The sequence below is a fragment of the Dasypus novemcinctus genome, chromosome 26 (genome assembly GCF_030445035.2).
Source record: "Dasypus novemcinctus isolate mDasNov1 chromosome 26, mDasNov1.1.hap2, whole genome shotgun sequence".
In the NCBI taxonomy this organism is placed as follows: domain Eukaryota; kingdom Metazoa; phylum Chordata; class Mammalia; order Cingulata; family Dasypodidae; genus Dasypus; species Dasypus novemcinctus.
This window is the reverse complement of record NC_080698.1, coordinates 8,719,643-8,744,232: the sequence shown is the minus strand read 5'-3', so window position 1 is coordinate 8,744,232 and position 24,590 is coordinate 8,719,643. Positions and strand designations below refer to the sequence as shown.

The following is a 24,590-nucleotide window of genomic DNA, read 5'->3' as shown; positions in this document are numbered from 1 at the left end:
ATAAAGCCAAAATTCACTGCTACAATGAAGTTACTTCTCTGGTTTCACCCCCATGAGTTTAAGGAGAATCTCACCAAGTATGCTTTCACACATTCATGCCTTTTCCCCCATTGTTTTCTCCTGTCTGAAATGTGCTTTCCTCCCTGATCACATTTCATTCATTCTTTTTTTTTGAGGTACCAAGGCCGGGATTGAACCCCCGGCACCTCTTGTGTGGGAAGTCGGCACTCAACCACCAAGCCACATCGGCTCCCCTGAGGTGGTTTTTTTTTTCCCTTTTTCCTCATTTGTTTTCTTGTTGGTTTTTTGCTTTGCTTTGTTTTTAGGAGGCACTAGGGCCCTAACCTGGGACCTTCCATGGGGGAAGTAAGCACTCGACTACTCCAGCCACATCCGCTCCCTCCATTCATTCTTAAAAGCTGATCTCAAAAATCTTCCAGACTTTCTCACAAGCAATTAGTATTTTGCCGTTATGTTCATAACTCCATTATGGCTAATCATACTTTGTTAATGATTCAATACCTTTCTGCCTCTCTAAGTCATTCATCAAATATTTATTCAACATCTATTAGATAACAGGTACTGTTCTTGGCGCTGACGGTATACCTGTCAGCAAGTCAAAACTAGGTTCTCATGTAATTTATGCGATCAGTAAGAAAATAAGAAAAAACCAAGGTCGTGGTGAGTTTTACGCAAGAGTACTGAGTTTCATTTGTTACTCAAAACTGTGTTGTCAGGGACCGCCTCTCTGAAGAACCTTTAAGCTATGAATTTGAAAGCGCCACGGAATTGAAAATCAAAAGGGGAAGAGCCGATGGGCCGCGGGAACAGCAGGTTCAACAGCCGTGAGGGAAGAAGAAAGAACTGGTGCGGCTAAAAGCACGGATAGGGAGGAAGGTCGACCAAGCAGCAGCAGTTCTGGGGAATGGGGGCACCTGATGGAAGTTTGTGCACAGACAGGGCCAGAGGGCAAGCGCGGACCGGCGCACGGCCCCACCCCGCGTGCGCGCCTCTAGACCGGCACTGGACATTTGAACCGGCTTTCCTCTCGGCATTTCTCACTTCAAGCCTTTTCTCTCCGGCCGTGGCAGGCGGTAACACAAAACCGCTACGCGGCTGTTCACTCTCACAGCCAACTGACGCGAGAGCGCGGAAGAACCGGACGCTGAAAGGCCCAAACGGCCCAGCGGACGGGTCCGGCAGCCAATCCGCGCGGGCGGAAGGGGCGGGCAAGAGGCGCTCGTCCCTGGGCTCTCGGCTGGCACAAGTCCTGCGCATGCGTGTGCGAGTGCTCGCGTCGGTTAGGGCGCGGGTCCCGGGATGGGGCGGGGCTGGGTAGCCACGCCGGAAGGGGATTAGCTGGGCGGGGCTCGGGGGCCGCGGCGCGCGCGCGTGGACGGGGGCAGCCGCGAGGGCCGGGCGGTGGACACGACGGACGGCGACGATGGCCGCGGCGGCGGGTGGCGGTGGACCGGGGGCGGCGGCGGGCGGCGCGGGTGTCGGGGCGGCGGCGGCCGCCTCAGGCCTGGCCGTTTATCGGCGGAAGGACGGGGGCCCAGTCAGCAAGTTTTGGGAGAGCCCAGACACCGTGTCCCAGCTGGATTCGGTGCGCGTTTGGCTGGGCAAGCACTACAAGAAGGTGGGTTCGCGCGCCCGTCGGGGTGGGGAGGCCACGCGCCGGGGGCCAGGGGCGACTGCTCGCCTCGCGGGCCGCGGGCGCCCCTCCCCCTCCCCCCGGGCCGCCACGAGGGACAACAAAGGCCGGCGCCGGGCCCGCCACGCCCCCGCCGTCCGCGCGTGCAGCCGCGCGGCCGGGCCGGCCCACGCAGCCCGGGTGAAAGTCCCCGCTCGCCTAGTGTGCAAGTGTAGGTCGAGCTCAGCAGCCGGCAAGGGTGACTCTTCCTCTTTTGTTAGCTGCGCGAGGTGCGCGAGCGGTGGTGGTTGGGAACTGTGAGCCAGCTTCGTGTTCTGATTAGGGACTCCGTGTAATTGAGTTGCCATGGAAGGACGATGCGAAGTTGTGCTCCGAAGTTAACAGCAGCCTAGCATAATGAATTACAGCATCGGTGAGACCTAATGCTTTGATTTTCGTTGTGCTTTTGGTTCTGTAGTACTTCTCTTACAGCTTCTGGTGTGAGTACGAGAGTTCATGCTCTCTTGTGCTTAATATGTTCCGCAGGGAGGTCGTCCCTAAGAACTCCGTTTATATTAGATTCCTCCACTTCATACCATCTTCACTTTCTTTATAGTGTTTACCAGGTTTTGAATTTATTTTTCATTTACCGGTTTGTCTGTGACTTTGGAATGTGTCGTCCATTGAAGCAGTGGTTTTCTAAGTTCGGACTTAAAGCCCCTTGTTTATAACAGGTTTTTGTTTTTGTTCAGGAATAATGGAGAGCCTAAAACACCTCCCCCCTCCCCCCACAATTTCCGGAACACTCTAAATTTTAGAGTCCTGCCCTTTCCCCGTTGAGGCCCCTGGCACTGGGGCAGAGACTTCCTCAGGCCTGTTCACTAAAGCGTGTCCTGGAATCTGGTTGGTTACTCAGTGCCTCCTTACCTTTAGAAGTTGATTACTAAGTATTTGTTGAATGAATGAACAGATAAACTAGAGTAGGAACCTATTCATTTGGGATCTGTCACAGAGAGTGAAGCCTGTCACCTTTTGGCATTTGTTAGGGCCAGGGGTTAGGGATCTTAGGTTCTGTTACATTATACAGTGGTATTTTCAGAAATGACCATTTTTTATCAGAGGTTTTAGGAAATGAGAAACAATAATTACATTATTAAGTGCTTCGACTTTTTTTTGTCTAAAATATTTGCGTCACATTTGGGACTGTAGATTTTTGCACATCTACGTGTAAGTAGACAAGAATACCTTCTTCACTTATTTTACAGTGGTAAATTCGTCTCCCCCCACCTCCCACTTCTCTTTTTTTAGATAGTAGGTTTTCTGGATGTGGTTTAAGGGAATTGAATACATTGTGAAAGTAGTTCGCTCTTTTTATCAGGTCCCCTTCAGCTAGTGCTTTGGCTTTCCACCCAGCTTTTGGAGAGCAGTTTCAGACTTGGAATAATCCATCAGAGATTTGTTTGGTTGTGTGGGGAGATGGCTGTGAGGCTGAGTAAAGGGTTTGTCCCAGAGTATTGAGGCTGATGTTGGCTCAGTGACCCTGATGCCTTAAAGATAAATCAGAGTTAGAGTTGACTCTTTGTGGCTTCTTAAAGTCAGAGCAGATATCTTGGAACTACTCAGATTCAGAATTGTATACCCTCAGGCCTGATAGAAACTTGTCAGCCCCTAGGAGGGTGTTGGAGTGGTGAAAATACTAACCAGAAACTTGGTTGCTTCTTTTCTATGCATTGTATATCTACTCGGTGTACACATTGATGGGTTTTAAGTAAACATTTCTATTGCTTTCAGTACTGCATTTTTATACTGCATTTTCATCACAACTACATTTAAAGCTCAGCAACTATATGAAGTAAATATGACATTGCTGGTACTATTTTTAATGATGGGTTTATCAATGCGCAGTTAATGAGCATCTCCCTTATGAAGGGAACTGACAAAATAACTGAAACCCTCACAGCCCTGATTGATGGATAACTATTTACCTCATTTTACAGATGAGAGGCATCTGAGGCACCTGATTTAAATACCTTTTCCATTATCACAGTTAGAAGTGGCAGTTTTGGGCTCTAAAACGCAAATTCTTTTTGCTATACATAGTCCCTTTTTTGAAGTAACTCATAATTTAGCGGGGGAGATAGACATAGACACCTACTTATAAAATCAGGAAATTTCAAATCAAGATAGAACGTCTCTAAATTTTTTGTTTCCTAAATGTCCATAGTAGGTGCTCAGTAAATACTTATTGAATGGATGAAGGAACAGATGAACTAGACTAGGAACCTATTCGTTTGCCCATAAGAGGGAAGAGTGAAGACTTTTTGACTGGAATGAGCTTCACTTGAGACAAAGGAGGCCAGAGGAGGTGATGACTTTAGGGAAGAGGGAACTGAAGCACAGGGAAGTTAACTGCCTGAGATTGTATTTTAGGTTTAGTGGCACTGCAGAGTCTTGTTCATCCTTTGCTTAAGTGCCTTTCCATGGATTATTGGAACCTGTCCTCCATCCTGACTTTGATAAAGATGAGAGCTGTACATTTGATCACAGATTATATAATGGAGGTTTCAGAGTTGTTTTCAAATGATATGCCACTGCTGATGTCAAGTTGATTGAGCTCAAATAGGTTGGAAGTGAAATGTATCTGTAAACTCCCATAGGTTACTTGTTTTTTTTTTTTTTATTTAAAGGTTTGTTTTTTATTTCTCTCCCCTTCCCCCACCCCCTCAGTTGTCTGCTCTTTGTGTCCATTTGCTGTGTGTTCTTCTGTGTCTGCTTGTATTGTCAGCGGCACCAGGAATCTGTGTCTCTTTTCAGGCACCACTCCTGGGCAGGCTGCACTTTTTTCACACAGGGCAGCTCTTCTTACGGGGTGCACTCTTTGCATGTGGGGCTCTCCTATGCAGGGAACACCCCTGTGTGGCATGGCACTCCTTGTGCGCATCAGCACTGCGCATGAGCCAGCTCACCACATGGGTCAGGAGGCCCATGGGTTTGAATCCTGAACCTTCCATGTGGTAGGTGGATGCTGTATCAGCTGAGCCAAATCCTCTTCTTGCATAGGTTACTTCTTGAATTTTGGTTTATTGAAATAAGAATTGAGATTTCAGGATGATTTAAGGATAATTTAGATTTAAGGATTTCAGTTAAACTGTGCTAGATTGTCCAAGGAAGGCATTTCAATGCCCTTTACACAAATTAAACAGTATGAAGACTGTTAAATGGTTATTATTTTTTTAATGGGATGTTTGCTGTGAAAGAAGTGTTTAGAGACGAGTTGAATTTTTTTGATACTTTATTGATGGCATAGATAACATAAAGATTTACTGATAAAAGTTCTTAAACATTCTAATAGAAATACTTCAATGAAACTAATCAGTTTTCTTAAGTAAAACATGATGGTGGACTTTTGATTAAAAGAAATGCTTATGGCTGAAATAGTCTACATGATCATTTGATTTTTTTTCTTAATTAGGGATCAGCATTTTAAAAGTTAAGAACTTTTTATGTATTAAATGCTATTTTTTGCTGTTGCTTTCATATATCAGTATGGAATAGTGGAATGAATATTACATTTGATTAGAAAAATGAATTCAGTACTCCTCTTGACTGCTGATTGATGGTACTATTGAGCAGATTGCTCATTTCCATGTTTTAATTTTTTCATTTATAAGTTAGGAATAAGACTGTAACTCTCATAAGAACGTTGTTAGAATCAAATAAGATAGTCCTTTTTTTTTTTTTAAAGATTTATTTATTTATTTTTCTCCCCTTCCCCTCTACCCCTCCCGCCCCGGTTGTCGGTTCTCTGTGTCTATTTGCTGCGTCATCTTCTTTGTTCGCTTCTGTTGTTGTCAGTGGCATGGGAATCTGTGTTTCTTTTCGTTGGGTCATCTTGTGTCAGCTCTCCGTGTGGGCGGTGCCATTCCTGGGCAGGCTGCACTTTCTTTCCCTCTGGGCACCTCTCCTTACAGGGCGCACTCCTTGCGTGTGGGGCTCCCCTATGCGGGGGACACCCCTGCATGGCAGGGCACTCCTTGCGTGCATTAGCACTGCGCATGGGCCAGCTGCACACGGGTCAAGGAGGCCCAGGGTTTGAACCGCGAACCTCCTATGTGGTAGGTGGAAGCCCTAACCACTGGGCCAAGTCCGCTTCCCAAGATAGTCCTTAAAGATTATAGAAATTTGAGGTGGTAGTGATATTTATGGCACATATCTGCCTTTTATTTTTAAAGGTTTATTTACTTCTTGCCACTCATTTGCACTTGCTGTGTCTGTTCGTCTTCCTTATTACTTAGGAGGCACTAGGAACTGAACCCAGGACCTCAGATAAGGGAGGGAGGTGCATAATTGCTTGAGCCATCTCTGCTCCCTGCTTTGTGTGTCACATTATATTTTCCTTGTGTCTTTTATTTTGTCATCTTCCTATGCCTGCCCATAGTTTAAGCTCGCTGTCTTCTTTAGAAGGCACTGGGACCCCCCCCCCCCATGTGATAGGCGGGAGCCCAATTGGTAGAGCCACATCTGCTTCCCTCCCCCACCCCCCTTTTTTTTTTCTTTTTAAAAGGTACTGGGGATGGAACCCCAGACCTCATACCTGGGAAGCAGGAGTTCAACCACTTGAGCTACATCTGCTCCTGCTCCTCTCTGCTTTTTTTAAAGATTTATTTATTTCCCCCCACCTTGTTTGTGCTCATTGTCTGCTCTCTGCTCTATCTGCTTTTCATTGGGCATGATGCATAGTTTATACTAATACATTAAGGTCAGATTTCATTTATGAATTAAATATGCCAAGTCTTAATGCATTTTCATTGTTTAGTAATTTTGGGAGGTGATTTGAAACAAGGTATCTAGAGTTAGGTATTTTGCAACTTAAAATTCAGGCTTTAAAATAAATAAGGTAATAATTTTGATTGAGCTTTGAACCTCACCATCATTATTTTGAAAATAAGGATTGTCTAACCTTTCTCATTTTGAATCCCAGCATATATCTAATGAAAACATGTGAACATTTTAGAAACATATACAAAGCTCTTTTCACCAGATAGTAAAAATTACTTTTTGTCCAAATTTTGATTTGTCCACCTGAACAGCCTTCCCCCAAGATGTAGTCTTTTTCAGTTTTAGTTTTGGCATTGTTCAGTTATTCATAGTTATCTGAAACGTCAGAAGTTAGGATTACTAATTTTTTGTGTTGCTTTACCTTGTGCAAAAAAACCCCTAATATTTATATGTATACACACATGCTACACACAAACATGTATTTGTATGCAATAAAATATACTACATTAGGTGACCCTTTTGGGAAACTTGAGCTTATTAAGATTAAAGTTACCTTGTGGATATGTACAGTTAATTTTGTCAGTTTTTAGCATAAATTTGAAGTTTTCTTGAAGATTATACTGTGTTAAGCTTTACTTTTTAATTACTTACTGAGTCTTCCTGAAGATTTAAAAATTTGCGTAAATTGGGGGAAAAGTGATGTTGAATTTTCTCTTTGAGAGTTTAGCCTTAAAAACATGAACTTGTTAGTTTTCATTGGGACTTGGCAATATGTTATAAGAAAGGGGAATCGTAAGTAGTTGTTAACATTTTTCAGATTAGCTGGTTTTTAACTTTTATAAAAAATTATTCTCTGAGATCACAGCTGAAATGGATTTACGTTTTCAAGTCTAATAAGTTTTTTTTTTTTTTTTTTTAGTTAAGCAATGGCTTTATTTTCTAAGTACAAAGACAAACTTAGGCAACCAGGGCTGTCGGTGATTCGTGTTTCCAATTGGGGAGGGACTCGCTTTGTCTTGTAATAGTGAGCCAGTCGGTGAATTCAGCTCAGTCAGAATCGGACGGAATTTAGCATCCTTATCCTTTTTCTTCCTCTCAAGATGCTTTCTAACAGCAACAACTTTCTTAATTAGATGGTAAAGATCCTCCGGAAGATCAGGAGCAAGTCCTTTGGACTTAAGAATTCTCAAGATTTTATTGCCTGTCACAAAATGTACTTATTCAATGCCATGTGAGTCTTTTAGGATCACACGGATTTGTGAAGGAGTCACCCCTTCTTGGCCAGTTTGTCAACTTCAGCCAGGTGGGGATGCTGCAACAATAGGGCAAGGCCAACTGGGACAGGCCCTTCCCAGGAGCACGCATGCGATCTATGATGGCGGCTGTCAGGCAGCGAAAAAGACTCTAATAAGTATCGAAAGCATGGTTCTTGGACTAGTATGCTCAACTGGGATGGTAGAATGCAAATTCTTGCCCCCCCCCTCCCCCGACCTATTGCATTAGAAACTCTGGAGGTGCGGCTAACAATCAGGTCATTCTGATACATGCTAAAAATTTGAGAGGTAATTTTTTAGACGGAGGGAAATGACATCTTATATGCCAGATTGTGTGAAACTTGCCTCCAGGTTTTTAATTTATGTGTGGCATACATATGTCACTTGTGGCCTTATGGTACTGTGTTTTTACAGAATACCCTTCAAGTAATATAAGAACTTAATAGAAAGAAATTGTGTAGAATGGGATAGGCAAAGTTTTTCTGTAAAGGACCAGATAGTAAATATTTAGGTTTTCTAGACCATACTGTCTCAATTACAACTACTTAACTGCTGTTGTGTGAAAGCAGTCATAGACAATAAGTAAAGAATTAGTGTGGCTGTATTCCAATAAAACTTTAGTTATGGGCACTGGAATTTGAGTTTCCTATAATTTTCATGTGTTATAAAACATTAATTTTTTTCAACCATCTAAAAATATAAAAACCATTCTTAGTTTCTGGGCCATGCAGAGGCAGATGGTAGGATGGATTTTATTGACTCCTGATCTAAAAAATTTCATGTAAAATAAAGCATTCCAACAAAATACTGGTCTTTAGCAAATAGCCTGCATGCTGACTGTTTCATTAGGTGGAAACTTAATGTACCTGAACAAATACAAATTTGAGGGTACTACCCTTAAGATTAATTGCCCTTTTATTTTAAGCTTTATCTTTGATTGGCAGAAGCACAAATTGAAAGCTATTCATCACAATGTAGAATAATGGTGGACTGTGCAGTTGTCATTTTGCCATGTACAAATTACTTGAAAATTATTTATTTTAATAGAAACATACTACATTACCCTTGAAATATCGAATGGGTACTTGCAAAATGATTCCTTTAGGGAAGAAAAACTTAGTTGCTTGCTATCTTTTGTGAAAGTAGGTATTTTTCTTGCTCAAATTGGAGAGTTTAAATTTTTAAATTGATTGTATTGGTGTCTGAAGGTGATATTGTACATTTAATACCAAATTAAACTTTTATATCTCATTCACCTCACTAATTTATGCTTTCTCTTATAGGCTGCTCATTAGCTTACCTTGTTGTGAAGTCAGCCTACCACTTATTGGGCCTTTTGACATTGTCCACATGGTGGATAACTTCTCACGTTATTTATTTTTGTAAGCTTTTTAATAGCAAGAGAGTATGTTTCAGACATAGATCTGCTACAGTGCTAGCACTGCTTAGTAAGAGAATAGGAAGTAAGGCAACATTCTCTTCTGCATAATTGTACCAGTTTTTGAGTCTCTGTCTTTATTTTGCAGTATGTTCATGCAGATGCTCCTACCAATAAGACTCTGGCTGGGCTGGTAGTACAGCTTCTCCAGTTCCAGGAAGATGCCTTTGGGAAGCATGTCACCAACCCAGCATTCACCAAACTCCCTGTAAGTACATCATCTTATGTAGCACTGGATGTCTTCAGATTCTGTACTCTTGGTTATAGCCTATAGCAGTTTCCTTTGCTGCTGTTAGCATATGGAATAAAAAAGGAGGAACCTCAACTGAATTTTTGATATAGAATATTACGGCTTTTTTTTTTTTAACTGCAGGAAACTTCTTTTAGGAATCATTTAATATATATATATATTTTAAGATTTATTTATTTCTCTCCCCTTCCCCCCCAACCCCCGCCCTGATTGTCTGTTCTCTGTGTCTTTTTGCTGCGTCTTCTTAGTCCGTTTCTGTTGTTGTCAGCGGCACGGGAATCTGTGTTTCTTTTTGTTGCATCATCTTGTGTCAGCTCTTTGTGTGGGCGGCACCATTCTTAGGCAGGCTGTACTTTCTTTTGCGCTGGGCGGCTCTCCTTACGGGGCGTACTCCTTGCGCGTGGGGCTCCCCTACGTGGGGGACACCCCTGTGTGGCACGGCACTCCTTGCACACATCAGCACTGTGCGTGGGCCAGCTCCACACGGGTCAAGGAGGCCCCGGATTTGAACTGCGGACCTCCCATGTGGTAGATGGACGCCCTAACCATTGGGCCAGGTCTGCTTTCCTCATTTAATATTTGTATTAAGCATCACAATTATTATGTGGATTTAACTGTTAACATTTTACTTTGTTGCTGTTCCTTGTTGTCTCTACTATACCAAGTCCTTTATAGTCTTTCTGCTGATTCAGATCTTGTGGCTAGAATACTATTTCCTTTTATTATTGAAGTGTATCTTTTATACATGAATATACCTAAACAAGTGTATAGTGAAAGTTGGAACTTAAAAAGCACACCTGCATAACATCATACAGCGCTCCATACATTACCCTACCACCAACACCTTGCATTGTTGTGAAACATTCGTTAACGAACTATGAAAGAGCTTCGGAGTATTATTTTGAAATCTATGGGTATTGTTTCTCTGCTTACCATTTGATTTTGTAGAGTGAAAAATCTGATACTACCTGTCACTCGCTCCCTTTTTTGTACTGATCTTTGAAATTTTTTCTTGATCTTCAAAATTCAGAAATACGTCTAGGTGTGATAATGCACGATCTGAAGACTCAATTATGTTTCTTTAGCTTAGGGAACATTTAGTTTATTTATAATGGTAGTCTCCTCTGTTACTCTCTACTCCTTTATATTTTTGACCTATGGTTGTACAAATATTAGCTCTCTAGGAATTGTATCTTTTGTCATAATTTTTATCTTCTAGTTCACATGAGGTTTTACTGTTTCCATTCACTGCTTGCTGTCTTTATTAAATCTTTTATTGGTAGACTTTTATGATCTTAAAGACTTCTGATTTAGGTTTCTTTTTCCATCACTAAACCTTAAGTTTTAACAACCCATTGATCTCTGAAATAAAAGTGAGAATAAGAAATAGTATTGTTTTACAGCTTTGCAGTTAAGATGTTTGCTTTTGGTATTTTTTCCCCTTTAGACTTTTATTCATTTATTTTGAGTCAAATATATTGATTTGTATTTTGAATCATAGTTAGGAAGCTTTTTGCTATTCCTAGGTTATAAAGGAATTCAACTCTTCATGTTTTTTTAAAATTTATTTCTTTCCCCTTCCCTGCCCTCTTCTCTGCGCGCGCCACGCCCCCCACCCAGTTGTCTGCTCTCTCTGTCCATTCACTATGTGTTCTTCTGTGTCCACTTGTATTCTTGTCAGTGGCACTGGGAATCTGTGTCTCTTTTTGTTGAGTCATCTTGCTGTGTCACCTCTCCATGTGTGCAGTGCCACTCCTGGGCAGCTCTCCTTATGGGGTGCATTCCTTGAGTGTGGGGCTCCCCTATGTGGACCATCCATGTTTTCTTCTAGTAGCTATATGGTTTCATTATTTTAAATTTAAAAAATTTTACATTTAACTCTTTGATCCATTTAGAATTCATCTTGATAGGTAAGAAATAGACCAGTTTTATTTATTTTTTTCCATGTTGCTGATTATCCCAGCAACATTTATTAAAAAGTGCTTCCTTCTCCACTAATTCAAACTCATTGAGATTACGTACCAGATCCTGAGAAAGAGTATTACAGTATATATTGTTCATTTTCAGGGGCTCACACTCTAGTGAGCTATATGAACAGAGCCTTTGACTTTCCTGGCAATGTCAGGAAAGGTTTTCCAAGGAGAAAGGATGTCTGAACTGAGTCTTGAAAGTTGAGTGTGTTCTTTAGGTGGAGATTTAACAAGAGAAAGGACATTTGAACTGAGTTTTGAAAGGTGAATGTGAGTTCTTCAAGTGAATGCTGGAGGATGGGAATTGTAGGCAGTGGCATAAAGTAGAGGCCTGAGAAAGCTTGGTACTTCAAGAAAGTTGCAGATAGACCTGTAAGGCTATATAACTAAGGGTCAGTATAGGGCAGTCAGCAGATAGATGGGGCCAGAATCAAGGACTGTTTTAAGCTGCTAAGAAGTATGGCACCTTTCTTTTTTTAAGGAGATACAGGGAAGCAGGCACTCAATCACTGAGCTATATCTGCTCCCCAATGAGAGGTGTTTTTTTGTTTTAGTTTTTTTTTTTTAGGAGGTACTGGAGATTGAACCTAGGACCTCATTCATGGGAAGCAGGCATTCAACCACTTGAGCTATATCTGCTCCCAGAAATATGGCTTTTTTTCTTGAAGGTGAAGGTGAACCACAATATGAGAGAAAGTAGAAGTTGGCTTGGTCAATTTTGGATTTTAGAATTTTACAACAGTCCTCAAGGTTCAATGTGAAGAGTGGATTGGAAGCTATTGAGATTTGGAGGCTTTGAAACCAAGTTCTCCATGAAGACGGCTTTTCTCATATTCCAAGTGAGCAGTGATAAAGGCTGGTGGTGGAATCCGTGAATTCAAAAAGATCAGAAAAGAGTTGGAGGAGTTACAGAGATAGAAACTTGGCGATTATTTTCGTTGTGGTACTGGGGCAAGAAAGACTTGACCAGGATGCAGGCAGACACAGAAGAACACACAGCTAACGAACACAGAGAGCAGACAACTGGGGGGGGGCGTAGAGAGGAGAGAAATAAAAAAAAAAAAAAGGCATTCGAGTGAAAGGATGTGAGAAGTTTACTTCGTGGAACAAAGACTTAGTTTCATTTCTTTCCTTTTTTTTTTTTTTTTAAAGGTTTATCTTATTTATCCCTGTTCCCTGTTGTCTGCTCTCTGTGCCCATTCACTGTGTGTTTTTCTGTGACTGCTTGTATTCTCATTAGGCAGCCCTGGGAACCGATCCTGGGACCTTCCAGAGTGGGAGAGAGTTGATTACTCTGTTGCGCCACCTCAGTGCCCCTGTTCTGCTACGTTGTCTTATTTTTTCTCCTCTGTGTCTCTTAACGCTTCATCTTGCTGCAACATCTCTCCATGTTGGCCCGCACTCCTGCGCAGGGCAACTTTTCTGCGCGGGGTGGCTTTCCCATGCAGGACGGCATTCCTGCACAGAGCTGCATTCTTGCATGGGCTGGTACTCTGCATGGGCCAGCTTGCCCTCGCCAGGAGACCTGGGCATCAAACCCTGGACCTCCTATATGGTAGATCGGAACCTAATCGGTTGAGCCACATTCGTTCCCCTTGTTTCATTTCTTTAGAACTTCTTATTTTGAAATATAACAGACATACAGAAAATGTATAAAAAATATAGTAAGTCTGTAAAACATGTATTGACTTAATTATAAAGAGAACACTCATTTAACCACAACCTAGGTCAGAAATGGGACATTGTAAATAATCCAGAAAGTTATGTATCCGTTCCCCATTAAAAACCCCTTCTTCTCTCCAGAGGTAGTAACCTTTTCCTTACTTTTCTTTATAGTGACATCATGTATATGCCCCTGAATGATATAGTCTAGTTTTGCTTGTTTTTGAAGTATATGAATGGACTTGTATGTGTTCTTTTGTGCCTTGGACCATAGAGGCAGTATTTGTGAACGTGAAAAAACAAAGCCTGAAAGAGTTAGATAAAAGTCCAACTGAACTGTTTAGCCTTTGTATTAGTCAGCCAAAGGGGTGCTGCTGCAAAGTACCAGAAATCTGTTGGCTTTTATAAAGGGTATTTATTTGGGGTAGAAGCTTACAGTCACAAGGCCATAAAGAGTAAGTTACTTTCCTCATCAAAGTCTGTTGCTATGTGTTGGAGCAAGATGAGTACCAGTCTCTGCAAGGGTTTAGCCTTCCTCTTCCTCTTAAGGCTCTGTGATTCCAGCTTCTTCTAATCTCAGCTGTAGGCTGGTGTAAGGCTTGTCTTCTCTCCTGGGGTTGGTCTCTGTCTGAGCTCAGCTGTTCTGCTTTCTCCACAAGTCCAGCTATAAACTATCAGAAGAATGGCTTGGGTCTCTCCCTGGGGCTCCAGCGTCAAAACTAAGCTCTCTCCTCTGCCATGTTATTTCTGTGTGTGTGTGAGTGTGTGCCTACCAAGGGAGCGAGAACTCAACATCCTACTGACATAGTTGAATCGAAGTCCTAATCTAAATTTAATCAAGTAAAAATGAAACCTCTGAATTTAATACAATCAAAGGGTCTCATGCCCAGAGGAACAGATCAGTATACAAACATAGAAAATATTTCTTTTTGGAATTCATCAATAATATCAAACTGCCACAGCCATATACTTAAAGATAACTTATTGTCAAAAGAAGAATGTCTCTGAAAAATCTGTTCAGCTCCCTTCTTGACCTTATATTTCATGTGCAAGCCTGGGTGATTCTGTGTGACCAGTTGGGGCTGAGTGGACTGCAGAGTTTGGGCTGCCCTATTGGAGGCTTGGGCCTATGTGCAAGGTGGAGGGCATTCTGGGCCAGGTGTTGGCCAGGGCTCCATAAAATGTTGCCACCCTTAAGGCAGGTCTGTAGTCCCATCCCATGTCGATTCACTGGCATTTTAGTTCTGATTTATTTTAGTCATTTGTAATTTTTTACTTTTTCCTGCATCTTCCTCTCTCTTTTCCCTCTCATCTTTACTGAGATATAATTGATGACAATAAATGATATTTAAAATATGTTGAGTTCAAGATAATGAACATTTCCATCATTCCTCAGAGTTTCCTTGTACTCCTTTGTAATCTGTTTTCCCTCTGTATTAGTCAGCCAAAGGGGAACTGATGCAAAATACCAGAAATTGGTTTTTATAAAGGGTATTTATTTGGGGTAGGAGCTTACAGATACCAGGCCATAAAGCATAAAGTTATTTCCCTTACCAAAGTCTATTTGGAGCAAGATGGCTGCCGACATCTGTGAGGGTTCTTGGGTTTCCTGGGTTCCTCTAGGCTCAGCGCTTCTGTTTTCTCCACAAGGTCAGCTGTAGACTACCAGGTGAATGGCTCTGTCTCTCTCCCTGGAGTTTCTGCTGTGTCTAAGGAGCCATCTCTGTTGCTCTGTGTTCTTCTCTTGGCTCAGGTCTTCTGAGCCAAACTTTTCTGAAGTGATTCAGCAGAATATGAAGAGTTCCAGTTCTTCTATATTCTCATCAGCACATTATATGATTAGTCTTTTATAATTTTAGCTATTTTTATAGGTATTTATTAGAATCTCATTGTAGATTTAATTTGCATTTCTCTAATGACTAATGAGTTGGGTAGTCCATTGAAGAAGGGCATCTGAGAGTTTTTGTGTACTCTTTTTTTTTTTTTTTAAAGATTTATTTATTTCTATCTCCTTCCCAGTTGTCTGTTCTCTGTGTTTATTTGCTGTGTGTTCTTCTTTGTTCGCTTCTGTTATTGTCAGTGGCACGGGAATCTGTGTTTATTTCTGTTGCATCATCTTTCCGTGTGTGCGGCGCCATTCTTAGGCAGGCTGCACCTTCTTTCGTGCTGGGTGGCTTTCCTTACGGGGTGCACTCCATGCGTGTGGGGCTCCCCTATGCGGGGATACCCCTGCGTGGCACGGACTTCCTTGTGCACGTCAGCACTGCGTATGGGCCAGCTGCACACAGATCAGGGAGGCCCGGGGTTTGAACTGTGGACCTCCCGTGTGGTAGACGGTCGCCCTAACCACTGGGCCAAGCTCGCTTCCCAAGAAGAAGGGCTGTATAATCTTAATGATTGCCTGCCTGAAACACCATGTTAGTTTCTGAAAAGTTCTTTAGTAAAGGTGTGTATATATAGCTTGGCATGAGAAAAAGAAAAACAAAAATCTTAGGGCAGGGAGTCTCTAATGTGGTTCCCTGGGCAGAAACATCATATATTTATTGCATTTTAATTACTGGGAAAAGAGTGCACTCTGTGTGGCCCCCATGTGAAGGAGAGCATAAAGAAACCAATGTCTTTTTCCCTTATGACCCAGCTGTGTATCCTTACATTGAAGCTGTAAAACTGAGTCACATGAATCCTTCTAGAGTTATCTCCAGATGTGGGGATGGTCTTGAGGACCCCTGCACATAAACCTCCTCCCCTGCAACAAAAAATTTTGACACTTCACGAAAGAAGACATACAGAAATACAACAGAGTTTGTTGTTACAATGGGAAAGTTTTGGTAATGGATTGCGACGAACAACACTGTGAATATAATTAACACCATCGAATTGTGTACTTGAAAGTGGTTAAATTTTATGTAGTATTTGTTACCACAATACATTAAAAAAATGTACAAATGATCAATTAGCATATTTTATTCTCTGAACAGGGAAAGTTTAAGCGAGTGTCGACATTTCACACCTGTCAGCTTTTCACAAGTCAGCCCTGACTTTCAGGAAATGAAATGAAATGGCAGAATTACCAGATTGAAGATCCACAGTCTAAACTAGAAATCACTGCACTTTTGAGGAATGCCATCTCAGTGGCATCACTGGAAAGTCCAGATTGCCTGACATTCTGGCAGGCAGTTTTTGGGGGTAAGGCCCTAACTGGTCTCTGAGCTTTAGGGAATCAAGTCTGTGCTAAGGCAGAGTAGGAGAAGAGTACATGAGGACATAAAAATGTTTTTCCACATCACAAGCTGTTTGTGCCAGCGTGGCTAATGTATGTCAGGGTCAGGGAGTCCCTTCTCTTGGGAGTAAAGAAGAAGTCTTTCAAAACTAGAGGGGAAAGGTGCTTTCTCCCATATTGATCCAGTTTTAGAGTCGTCTTTTAGGGACATTTGCTCCTTCCCCAAAAAACAACAATGAAGTGTTCTGTGTGCTTAACAATATAGCTTAAAAAAAAGTAAAATAAAATTCTGCATTTTTATAAAACTTGATTTAGAAAAATAGTATTTCAAACTGTACATTCACCAGAAGTACACAGTTACCAAAAATGCACAGGGAAATGGTTATGGCTCAAGTGATAAGGCCTCTGCCTGCCATATTGGAGGACTTGGGTTCAATCCCTAGGGCCTCCTGGTGAAAAAGAAGAGAAAGTGTGCCTGCATGGTGAGCCAGTGCCTGCGTGGCGATCCCAGTGCTTGCATGGTGAACTACGTGCCCACGTGGCGATCCGAGGGCCCATGCGGGTGCCCATGAGGCGAGTCAAGTGCCCACCTATGTGCCTGCATGGTGAGCTGAGTGCCCACAAGTGCCTGCACAGTGAGCCAGTGCCTGCATGGTGAGCCAGTGCCCGCACAGTGTGCCGCGTGTCTGCGTGGTAAGCCGAGTGCCCACATGAGTGTCCGCGTGGTAAGCCATTGCCCTCATGGTGAGCCAGTGCCTGTTCAAGGGAGTGAGGGAGACATGCAGCAAGAGGTGGTGCAACAAAAAGAGAGACAAAAAAAAAAAAAAAAAAAAAGACGAAGGGGAGAGTCAAGGCGAAGCACAGCAGAGACCAGGAACTGAGGTGGCGCAATTGACAGGGGACCTCTCTCCACATCAGAGGTCCCCAGGATCGAATCCTGATGAATCCTAGAGGAGAAAGACGAGAAGAGAAGACTAAAAGAAAAGAGGATATAGAAGATCACACAGCGAATGGACATAGACAGCAAAAACAGTGGGGTGGGGGAGGGGAAGAGGAAAAAAATTCAAACATTACTAAAAAAAAAAAAGTACAGACTTCACTTTGCGTCTCCAGCACGTTCAGCTTTCTCTGCCTGATCTGGTTTGGCATCTCTTCTGCAGGATTATTCCCATCCTTTCTAGTATTAGCTTTTCCCTGCTTTCTCCCTTTTCCTTCTCCTTTCTTTTTTTTAAAAGATTTATTTATTTTTATTTATTTCTCTCCCCTTCCCCCCCCAGTTATCTGCTCTCTGTGTCCATTTGCTGTGTGTTCTTCTGTTGACTGCTTCTATACTTATCAGTGGCACCAGGAATCTGTGTTTCTTTTTTTTGTTGTTGTGTCATCTTGTGTCAGCTTTCTGTGTGTGTGGTGCTATTCCTGGGCAGGTTGCACTTCCTTTTGTGCTGGGCGGCTCTCCTTACGGGGCGCACTCCTTGCATGTAGGGCCTTCCTATGCGGGGGACACCCCTGAGTGGCAGGACACTCCCTGTGCGCATCAGCACTGTGCACGTGCCAGCTCCACATGGGTCAAGGAGGCCTGGGGTTTGAACTGTGGACCTCCCATGTGGTAGGTGGATGCCCTATCCATTGGACCAGGTCCACTTCCCTTCCTCTCCTTTCTTTGCAGGGGTGTTTGTTTGGCTTGGGTTCTGGCTTTTGAGGAGCAGGTTTAGCAGATAACCTTGCAGATCTTCTCTGTGGTTCATCCTTTACCCTGGCTTTACCTCCTTTAGCCTTTTTCTTGGGCATGGTGGTGATGGTAGTGAGATGTAGGCACTGAATGAGGGGATGCAGTGGCATTTGGCTTTTGTGAGGTGGTTTTCACTTCGTCTTCCCCAAGATTTTTGTTTGGGTTCGTCATTCATGTAGGCACTCTGCCTTAGCATATACCAAAATTTGAGACAGAAATTTCCAGAAGGAAACCATGTGTACAGCATAAACCATATTGTTCACAAATAGCCTTGAACAGTGAATCACCCTTGTCAGGTAACTGTTAACTAGAAACACTGTAATAGTTGAATTCTAAGACACGAACCAGTGGCCATCCTTGTAAGCAGCTTTATTGTATTGTTAGTAGCTTCTGGCCTGCTGTGTTAATTCTTTTCTGCACAGTTGATTTCTTATCAGATTTTAAAAAGGCTTGCCTTTTTGTTTTCTTAGCATTTTCATATTAGCAAAAGCTTTTAATTTTGATCAAGTTCAATTTATCAATTTTTTTTATGGTTTGTGCTTTTTGTGTTCTAAGAAGCCTTTGTGTATGCCAGGGTCCCAGATTTTTTCCTGTTCTAGAAGTTTTAGATATTTAGGTTTTACATATTTTGAGTTAATTCTTATGTATGATTGTCACAAGGCTGTTTTAACAAAGTACCACAAGCTAGTTGGCCTAAAGATCAGGAATTTGTCTCATAGATTTGGATGCTCAAAATCCAAAATCGAGGTGTTGGTTGGATCATGCTTTCTCTGAAATACGTAGCATAGGGTGGCTTGCTGGCAGTCCATGGCTCAGTCTCTGCCTCTGTCATGTGGCCATATCCCCATTTGTCTCCTACCACTACTGTGTCCAGATTTATTCTGCTTATAAGGTTTCCAGTCATACTGGATTAAGGCCCACCCTGATCATTCGTAAATATTCTATTTACAAATAGGATCTTTTTACAAATGCATTCACATCTGCAGAACTGGGAGTTAGGAGTTGAACATGTGTTTTATTTGGGGAGGGGGGACATGATTCAGTGCATAAAAGTCTGCCCTCTGGACCCCAAAATGGCATGTTCTCCCTACATGCAAAATATAATCACCCTATCCCAATATCCCAAAAGCCTTATTTCAGTTACAACTCTAAAAGTCCAAAATCTCATCTAAATCAGTCATGGGTGTGTGGTCCGTCCTAGGTCACAGTTCCTCTCTGTGGACCTTTGAAACCTAGAAAACAAGTTATCTGTTTCCAAAATAGAATGGTGAGACAGGCATGAAATAGATATTTCCATTGCTGTCGCACTTTGATATGGTTATGAATTCCAAAAATAGATATTTGTAATCTGGTCTGTACCTGGGCGTGATTAAGTTACGATTAGGGCTTTGATTGGGCCACATCATTAGGGCATTGAGTCTCCGCCCCTTGGTGGGTGGGGACTCACAGATAAAAGCCATGGCAGAGGACAGAGTTGAGGTTTTGTTTTTTTTTAAGATTTATTTTATTTGTTTCTGTCCCTGTTACGAGGGTTTTTTGATGTTGGAGTTTTTTTTTAGATTTATTTATTTTATTTATTTCTCTTCCCTTCCCCCACTACCCCGGTTGTCTGTTCTCTGTGTCTATTTGCTGCATCTTCTTTGTCCACTTATGTTGTTGTCAGCGGCATGGGAATCTGTGTTTCTTTTTTGTTGAGTCATCTTGTGTCAGCTCTGTGCATACGCGGCACTATTCCTGGGCAGGCTGCACTTTCGCTCTGGGCGGCTCTCCTTAAGGGGCGCACTCCTTGCGCATGGGGCTCCCCTACGCGGGGGACACCCCTGTGGGGCAGGGCACTCTTTGTGCGCATTAGCACTGCGCATTGGCCGGCTCCACACGGGTCAAGGAGGCCCGGGGTTTGTACCGTGGACCTCCCATGTGGTAGACGGACGCCCTAACCACTGGACCAAGTCCGCTGCCCTTATGTTGGAGTTTTGATGTTGGAGTTTGATGCCGAAGCCTTAAGCTAGAGCCCCAGGAAGTCAGCATACAGAGGAAAGAGAAGCAAGCACGAGGAAGAGAGGAACTCTGAGCCCAGGAAGAAGCAAGCCCTGGGAAGAGAGGAACCTTGAACCCATAGAGAAGCAAGACCCTGTTAAGAGAGGAACCCAGGAAACCTAAACCTTTGCAGATGTCAGCAGCCATCTTGCTCCAACATGTAAAAATAGACTTTGGTGAGGGAAGTAAGTTATGCTTTATGGCCTGGTATCTGTAAGCTCCTACCTCATATAAATACCCTTTATAAAAACCAACCAATTTCTGGTATTTTGCATTAATATCCCTTCGGCCGACTGATACAATTGCAAAATGGAGAAGTTGGATGGATAAAAGGGATCATGGGTCCCAAGCAAGTCCCAAACCCAGCAGGACAAATTCCATTAAATTTAGAGGCATGAGAGTCCTCTATGCTTTGTACTCCAGACCTGCTGCGGTGGCAGCCACAGTCTTTCTGAATGCTATCACCCAGATGCTATTTCCAAAAAGCTGGGTGGGCCAGTGACCTCTCTCCTGGCCCAAGGAGGTCCCTTCACCTGAGACATCGCAACCATAGTTTCTGCCCTTGGGGTCATTTTGCTTTCATTTGTCCTGTCTGCTCCTTTCACTTCAAGCTAGCAGTGTTTTTGCTCATATAAAATCATCAAACACCCTTTTGGTCTTTGCAGTACCAGAGGGTTCAAGCCATCAAACAAAAGAGTCTTCCACATTGCTTTCCTGGATAATTGTATTTCCACTCCTTTTTTACTCTTAGTTGGTTGACAGGGTGAAATGAGTCTTAAGCCTAATTTTTAGCAAATGGTTGGTCAGCCACACCCTCACAGAGAGCCTCTGGGAGCGCATCTCTTGGGAACTCAGGGAAGGCCCTGTTAGGTCTGATCTGGCCCTAGTCTTAGAGCATGGATAATCTGAGAATTTTCCAAATCATCATATTTTAGTTCCTTTTTGCTTAACAGTTTGGCTCTCAGTTTATCTCTATTTTACTTTGATCAGCAAAGAGAAACCAGGCTGTTCCTTCCACAGTTTGGGTGGAAATCTCAGCTAACTACCCAAGTCTTTGGATAGTTTTCTAAGCATTCTGCCTTCTGTCCAACATCAGAAGAGAATTTTGCCAGGTTCTCTGCCACTTTATAATGAGGATTACCTTTTCTCCAGTTTCCAATAACATAGTCATCATTTCCTTATAAGACTTTACTGTGAACACCTTTACATATATATTTTTCCCAACAGTCTCTTACGCCTTAAAAGTCTTCAAGCCTCTACCCCTTACCCAATTTCAAAGCCACTTCCATTTTTTTTTTGGTATTTGTCTTTTCTCTTGAGAATGGTTTACATTTATTTGGCTTTTTGTATGTTGAATAATTTTGGATTGTATGCTTGAGAATGTGAATGTTGTATCGATTTTGAGTTATGTTATAATCCTCTGGAAAATATGAACTTTTTTTTTGCTTTAGCAGGCAGTCAAGTTATTTAGATTTAGAATGTAAGTTCTCTTTTGCCTTTTGTGGGTTTTGGTTCAAACCTTAGTTCTTTAAGGTTTTACTCTGCTGATTTATGTCTGTCCTGTGCATGCATAGTTCCTGGATAAGGCTGGGACTTTCATACGTGGTGAATCAGAAGTTTCGATCCAGGCTTTCTGTGTGTGTTTTCTGACTCACCCCGTAAGTGGGATTCTTTTTTTTTTTTTTAAAGATTTATTTATTTATTTCTCTCCCCTCCCCCCCCACACCCCCACCCCTATTGTCTGTTCTCTGTGTCTATTTGCTGCGTGGTCTTCTTCGTGTAGTGGGATTCTTATCGGAGTTTTAGCTAACTGTGCTGCTAACTCCGCAACTCTGGCTCACATTCAGGGCACTTTTGCAGGTGAAAACCTGGAAAATTGCCTCTTTGTTAATCTCTTTTCCAAGTTTTATCTTTTCTTTCTGATTTGTCTGCTTTTGTTTACTTCCCAGAGTTTTCAGGTCATTATTAAAAAAATTTTTTTTTCCAGAGTTTATAGTTATCAGGGGTATTATGGTCTGTAGGAGGATGATTATACTGCCATATTGTAACCAGAACCCTCACATTACTCTTTTTTTTTCCCCCATAGAATTAAATTTTTAAAAGATTAGCTTTAGATTTACTGAAAAATTGAGAAGATAGTACAGAGTTCTCATATACATCAAGTTTCCTGTTATTATTAACATCTTACATTCATATGGTACATTTGTTAAAATTATTGAACCAGTACTGATACTTTGCTATATTAAATAAAGCCCTTAGTTTATTCATATTTCCTTAGCTTTTGCTAATGTTCTTTTTCTGTTCCAGGATATCATGCAGAATCCACATTACATTTAGTAGTCATGACTTGTTAGACTTCTTTTAGCTATGATGGTTTTCAGACTTTCCTTGGTTTGATGACCCTGGACTGTTTTGAGGAGTATTGGTTATGCATTTTGTAGAATGCTTTTTTACTGAAATTTAGCTTATGCTTTTCATGATTAGTCTGGGGTGAGTGTTTTTTGTTTTTTGGAGTCAGATCACAGAGGTTAAGTGATATTTTTATCACCTCATGTCAAAGGTGGTACATACTAGCAATATGATTTATGACAGTTGATGTTGATCTTGATCACCTGGCTAAGGTGAAATTGTCAGCTGGTTCCACTGTAAAATTACTCTTTTTCCCACTTTCTGTACTGAACTCTTTGGAAAGAAGTCACTATGTGCAGTGGGTGCTGTGCTTGAGGGAGCATTTACATAAATTATTTGAAGTTCTTCTGCATGGGAAATTCTCCCATAAGTAATTTTTTTATTTTTTCTGTAAAACGTCAGTTTAATTTTCATCCTCACGAGACTTATGATTGACATGTACTATATTATCTAACCTATGGTCTATGAGTTAAGGGGTTGATAAAAATCGTTCGTTTTCTCTGTGGGAAAATAACTTTGGTTAACTTCTAACTTTCTTCCTTGGAAACTCGATAAAGGTTAAATGTCCTCTATTTTATCAAACAACATTGCTTATGATAGAAATCCACCCCAATTGTTAACCTGCATCTGGAATGGAAGGATCTTAAGTTAACCATAAAAACCTGGTGGGTTTAAACCAAGGGTTTTTAACCTTTTTTGTTCTGTAGACCCCTTTTGCCAGTCAGTGAAAACCACGGGCCCCTTACTAAGTCCTCACTACACTGTGTATTATTTAATAAATTTATCATACCTGCACCAGTACATCCCCACAAGAACATTTTTTTAAAAATTTCAATTCAAGCTCATGGACCCCTCCTTAAGACCCCTGAAACTTTCCCTGAGTGCGCTGTGTGACTTTTGGCTCACTCTAGGAAGCTGTGCCCATGACTGTTGCAAGGGAAATTGTTTCCTCAAGGGTAGGGTGGCTGCCTGCATGGACTCTGCCCCTTAAGCCCCAGGCTGTCACTTGGTGGGAGGTGGAGGTTGGAGGAAAGCTCTGAGCTGCTGTGAGGATTTGCTGTGCTTTCTGTTTGTATGCTCCTGGAATGCTGAGTGAGCCGAGAGCTTTTGGGTCGAATTGTTCAGTTGAACTTCAGTAGTGAGATTGGTGCAGTCTATGTTCATAGCTAGGATCCAATCAGAAATCATGTACTTGTACCAAGTTGTGACATGTCCTCTGTTCTTGAACAATATTCTCCATGTACATAGAATTCTGAATTGATAGTTCTCTTCTCCCTATCATTTTGTGTTGACTGAAAAGTCACCTGTCATTGCAACTACCTGGGTTGCCCTGGTCTGTTGCAATTGGTATGTTTTACGTTTTTCACTGTGCTGTGTCTAGTTACGAATTTCCTTTTTATTTATTCTATTACTCTCTTTGGACTTGGTTTTTTTTTTTTTAAGATTTATTTATTTACTTTATTTTATTTTTATTTATCCCATCCCCCCCATGGGCTGCAACATCTGCTGGGTTGTGGCATCTGCCCATTTTAGGCGTCTAGCTAGTTGCTGCTAATTGTGGCGGGCATGGCATCTGCTTCTCTTTTTTTTCTTTTTTTCTTCCCTTCTCCCTCCCCCGCCCTGCCGTTTTTGCTATTTGTGTCCATTTGCTGTGTGATCTGTATCTGTTTCTCTTTTTGTCTTCTTTTCTCATCTTTCACCTCTGGAATTGAGAAGGATTCCATCCTGGGGACCTCTGATGTGGAGAGAAGTTCTCTGTCGGTTGTGCCACCTCACTTCCTGATCTCTGCTGTGCTTCACCTTGACTCTCCCCTTCACCTCTCTCTTGTTCCATCATCATCTTGCTCCGTCACTCACTTGTGTGGGCACAGGCTCACCGTGTGGGCACTCGACTCGCCACACAGGCACTGACTCATCATGTAGGTACTCAGCTCACCGCGCAGGCACTCGGCCACTGTGTGGGCAGTGGCTCGGCATGCGGGTACTCAGATGGGCACTTAGCTCACCATGTGGCACTTGGGCAGGCACTTGGCGTGGGCACTTAGCTTGCTGCACGGACTCTGGCTCGCCATTCAATTATGCTTTCTCTTCATCTTTTCACCAGGAGGTCCCAGGGTACGTTTTCCTGTACGGTAGGCAGAGGTCTTATCACATCTGCTTCCCTTTTGTCTTCTTTGTGAGCACCAGAA

General features: G+C 42.3%; 1 protein-coding gene across 2 annotated transcripts in view; it reads left to right on the top strand.

Moving 5' to 3' along the window:
- Positions 1 to 1,429: 1,429 nt before the first annotated feature.
- SMARCC1 (SWI/SNF related BAF chromatin remodeling complex subunit C1) overlaps positions 1,430 to 24,590 on the top strand; it is a 226,989-nt gene continuing 203,828 nt past the window's right edge. The window contains exons 1-2 of one of the 2 annotated variants that reach the window (XM_058288407.2): positions 1,430 to 1,639; positions 9,213 to 9,332. In XM_058288407.2, coding sequence (XP_058144390.1) covers positions 1,445 to 1,639; positions 9,213 to 9,332 — 315 coding nt within the window. In that variant the 5' untranslated portion in view covers positions 1,430 to 1,444. Of the gene's footprint in view, positions 1,640 to 1,766; positions 2,067 to 9,212; positions 9,333 to 24,590 lie in introns of those variants that run through there. The other variant, XM_058288408.2, reaches the window with a different exon arrangement.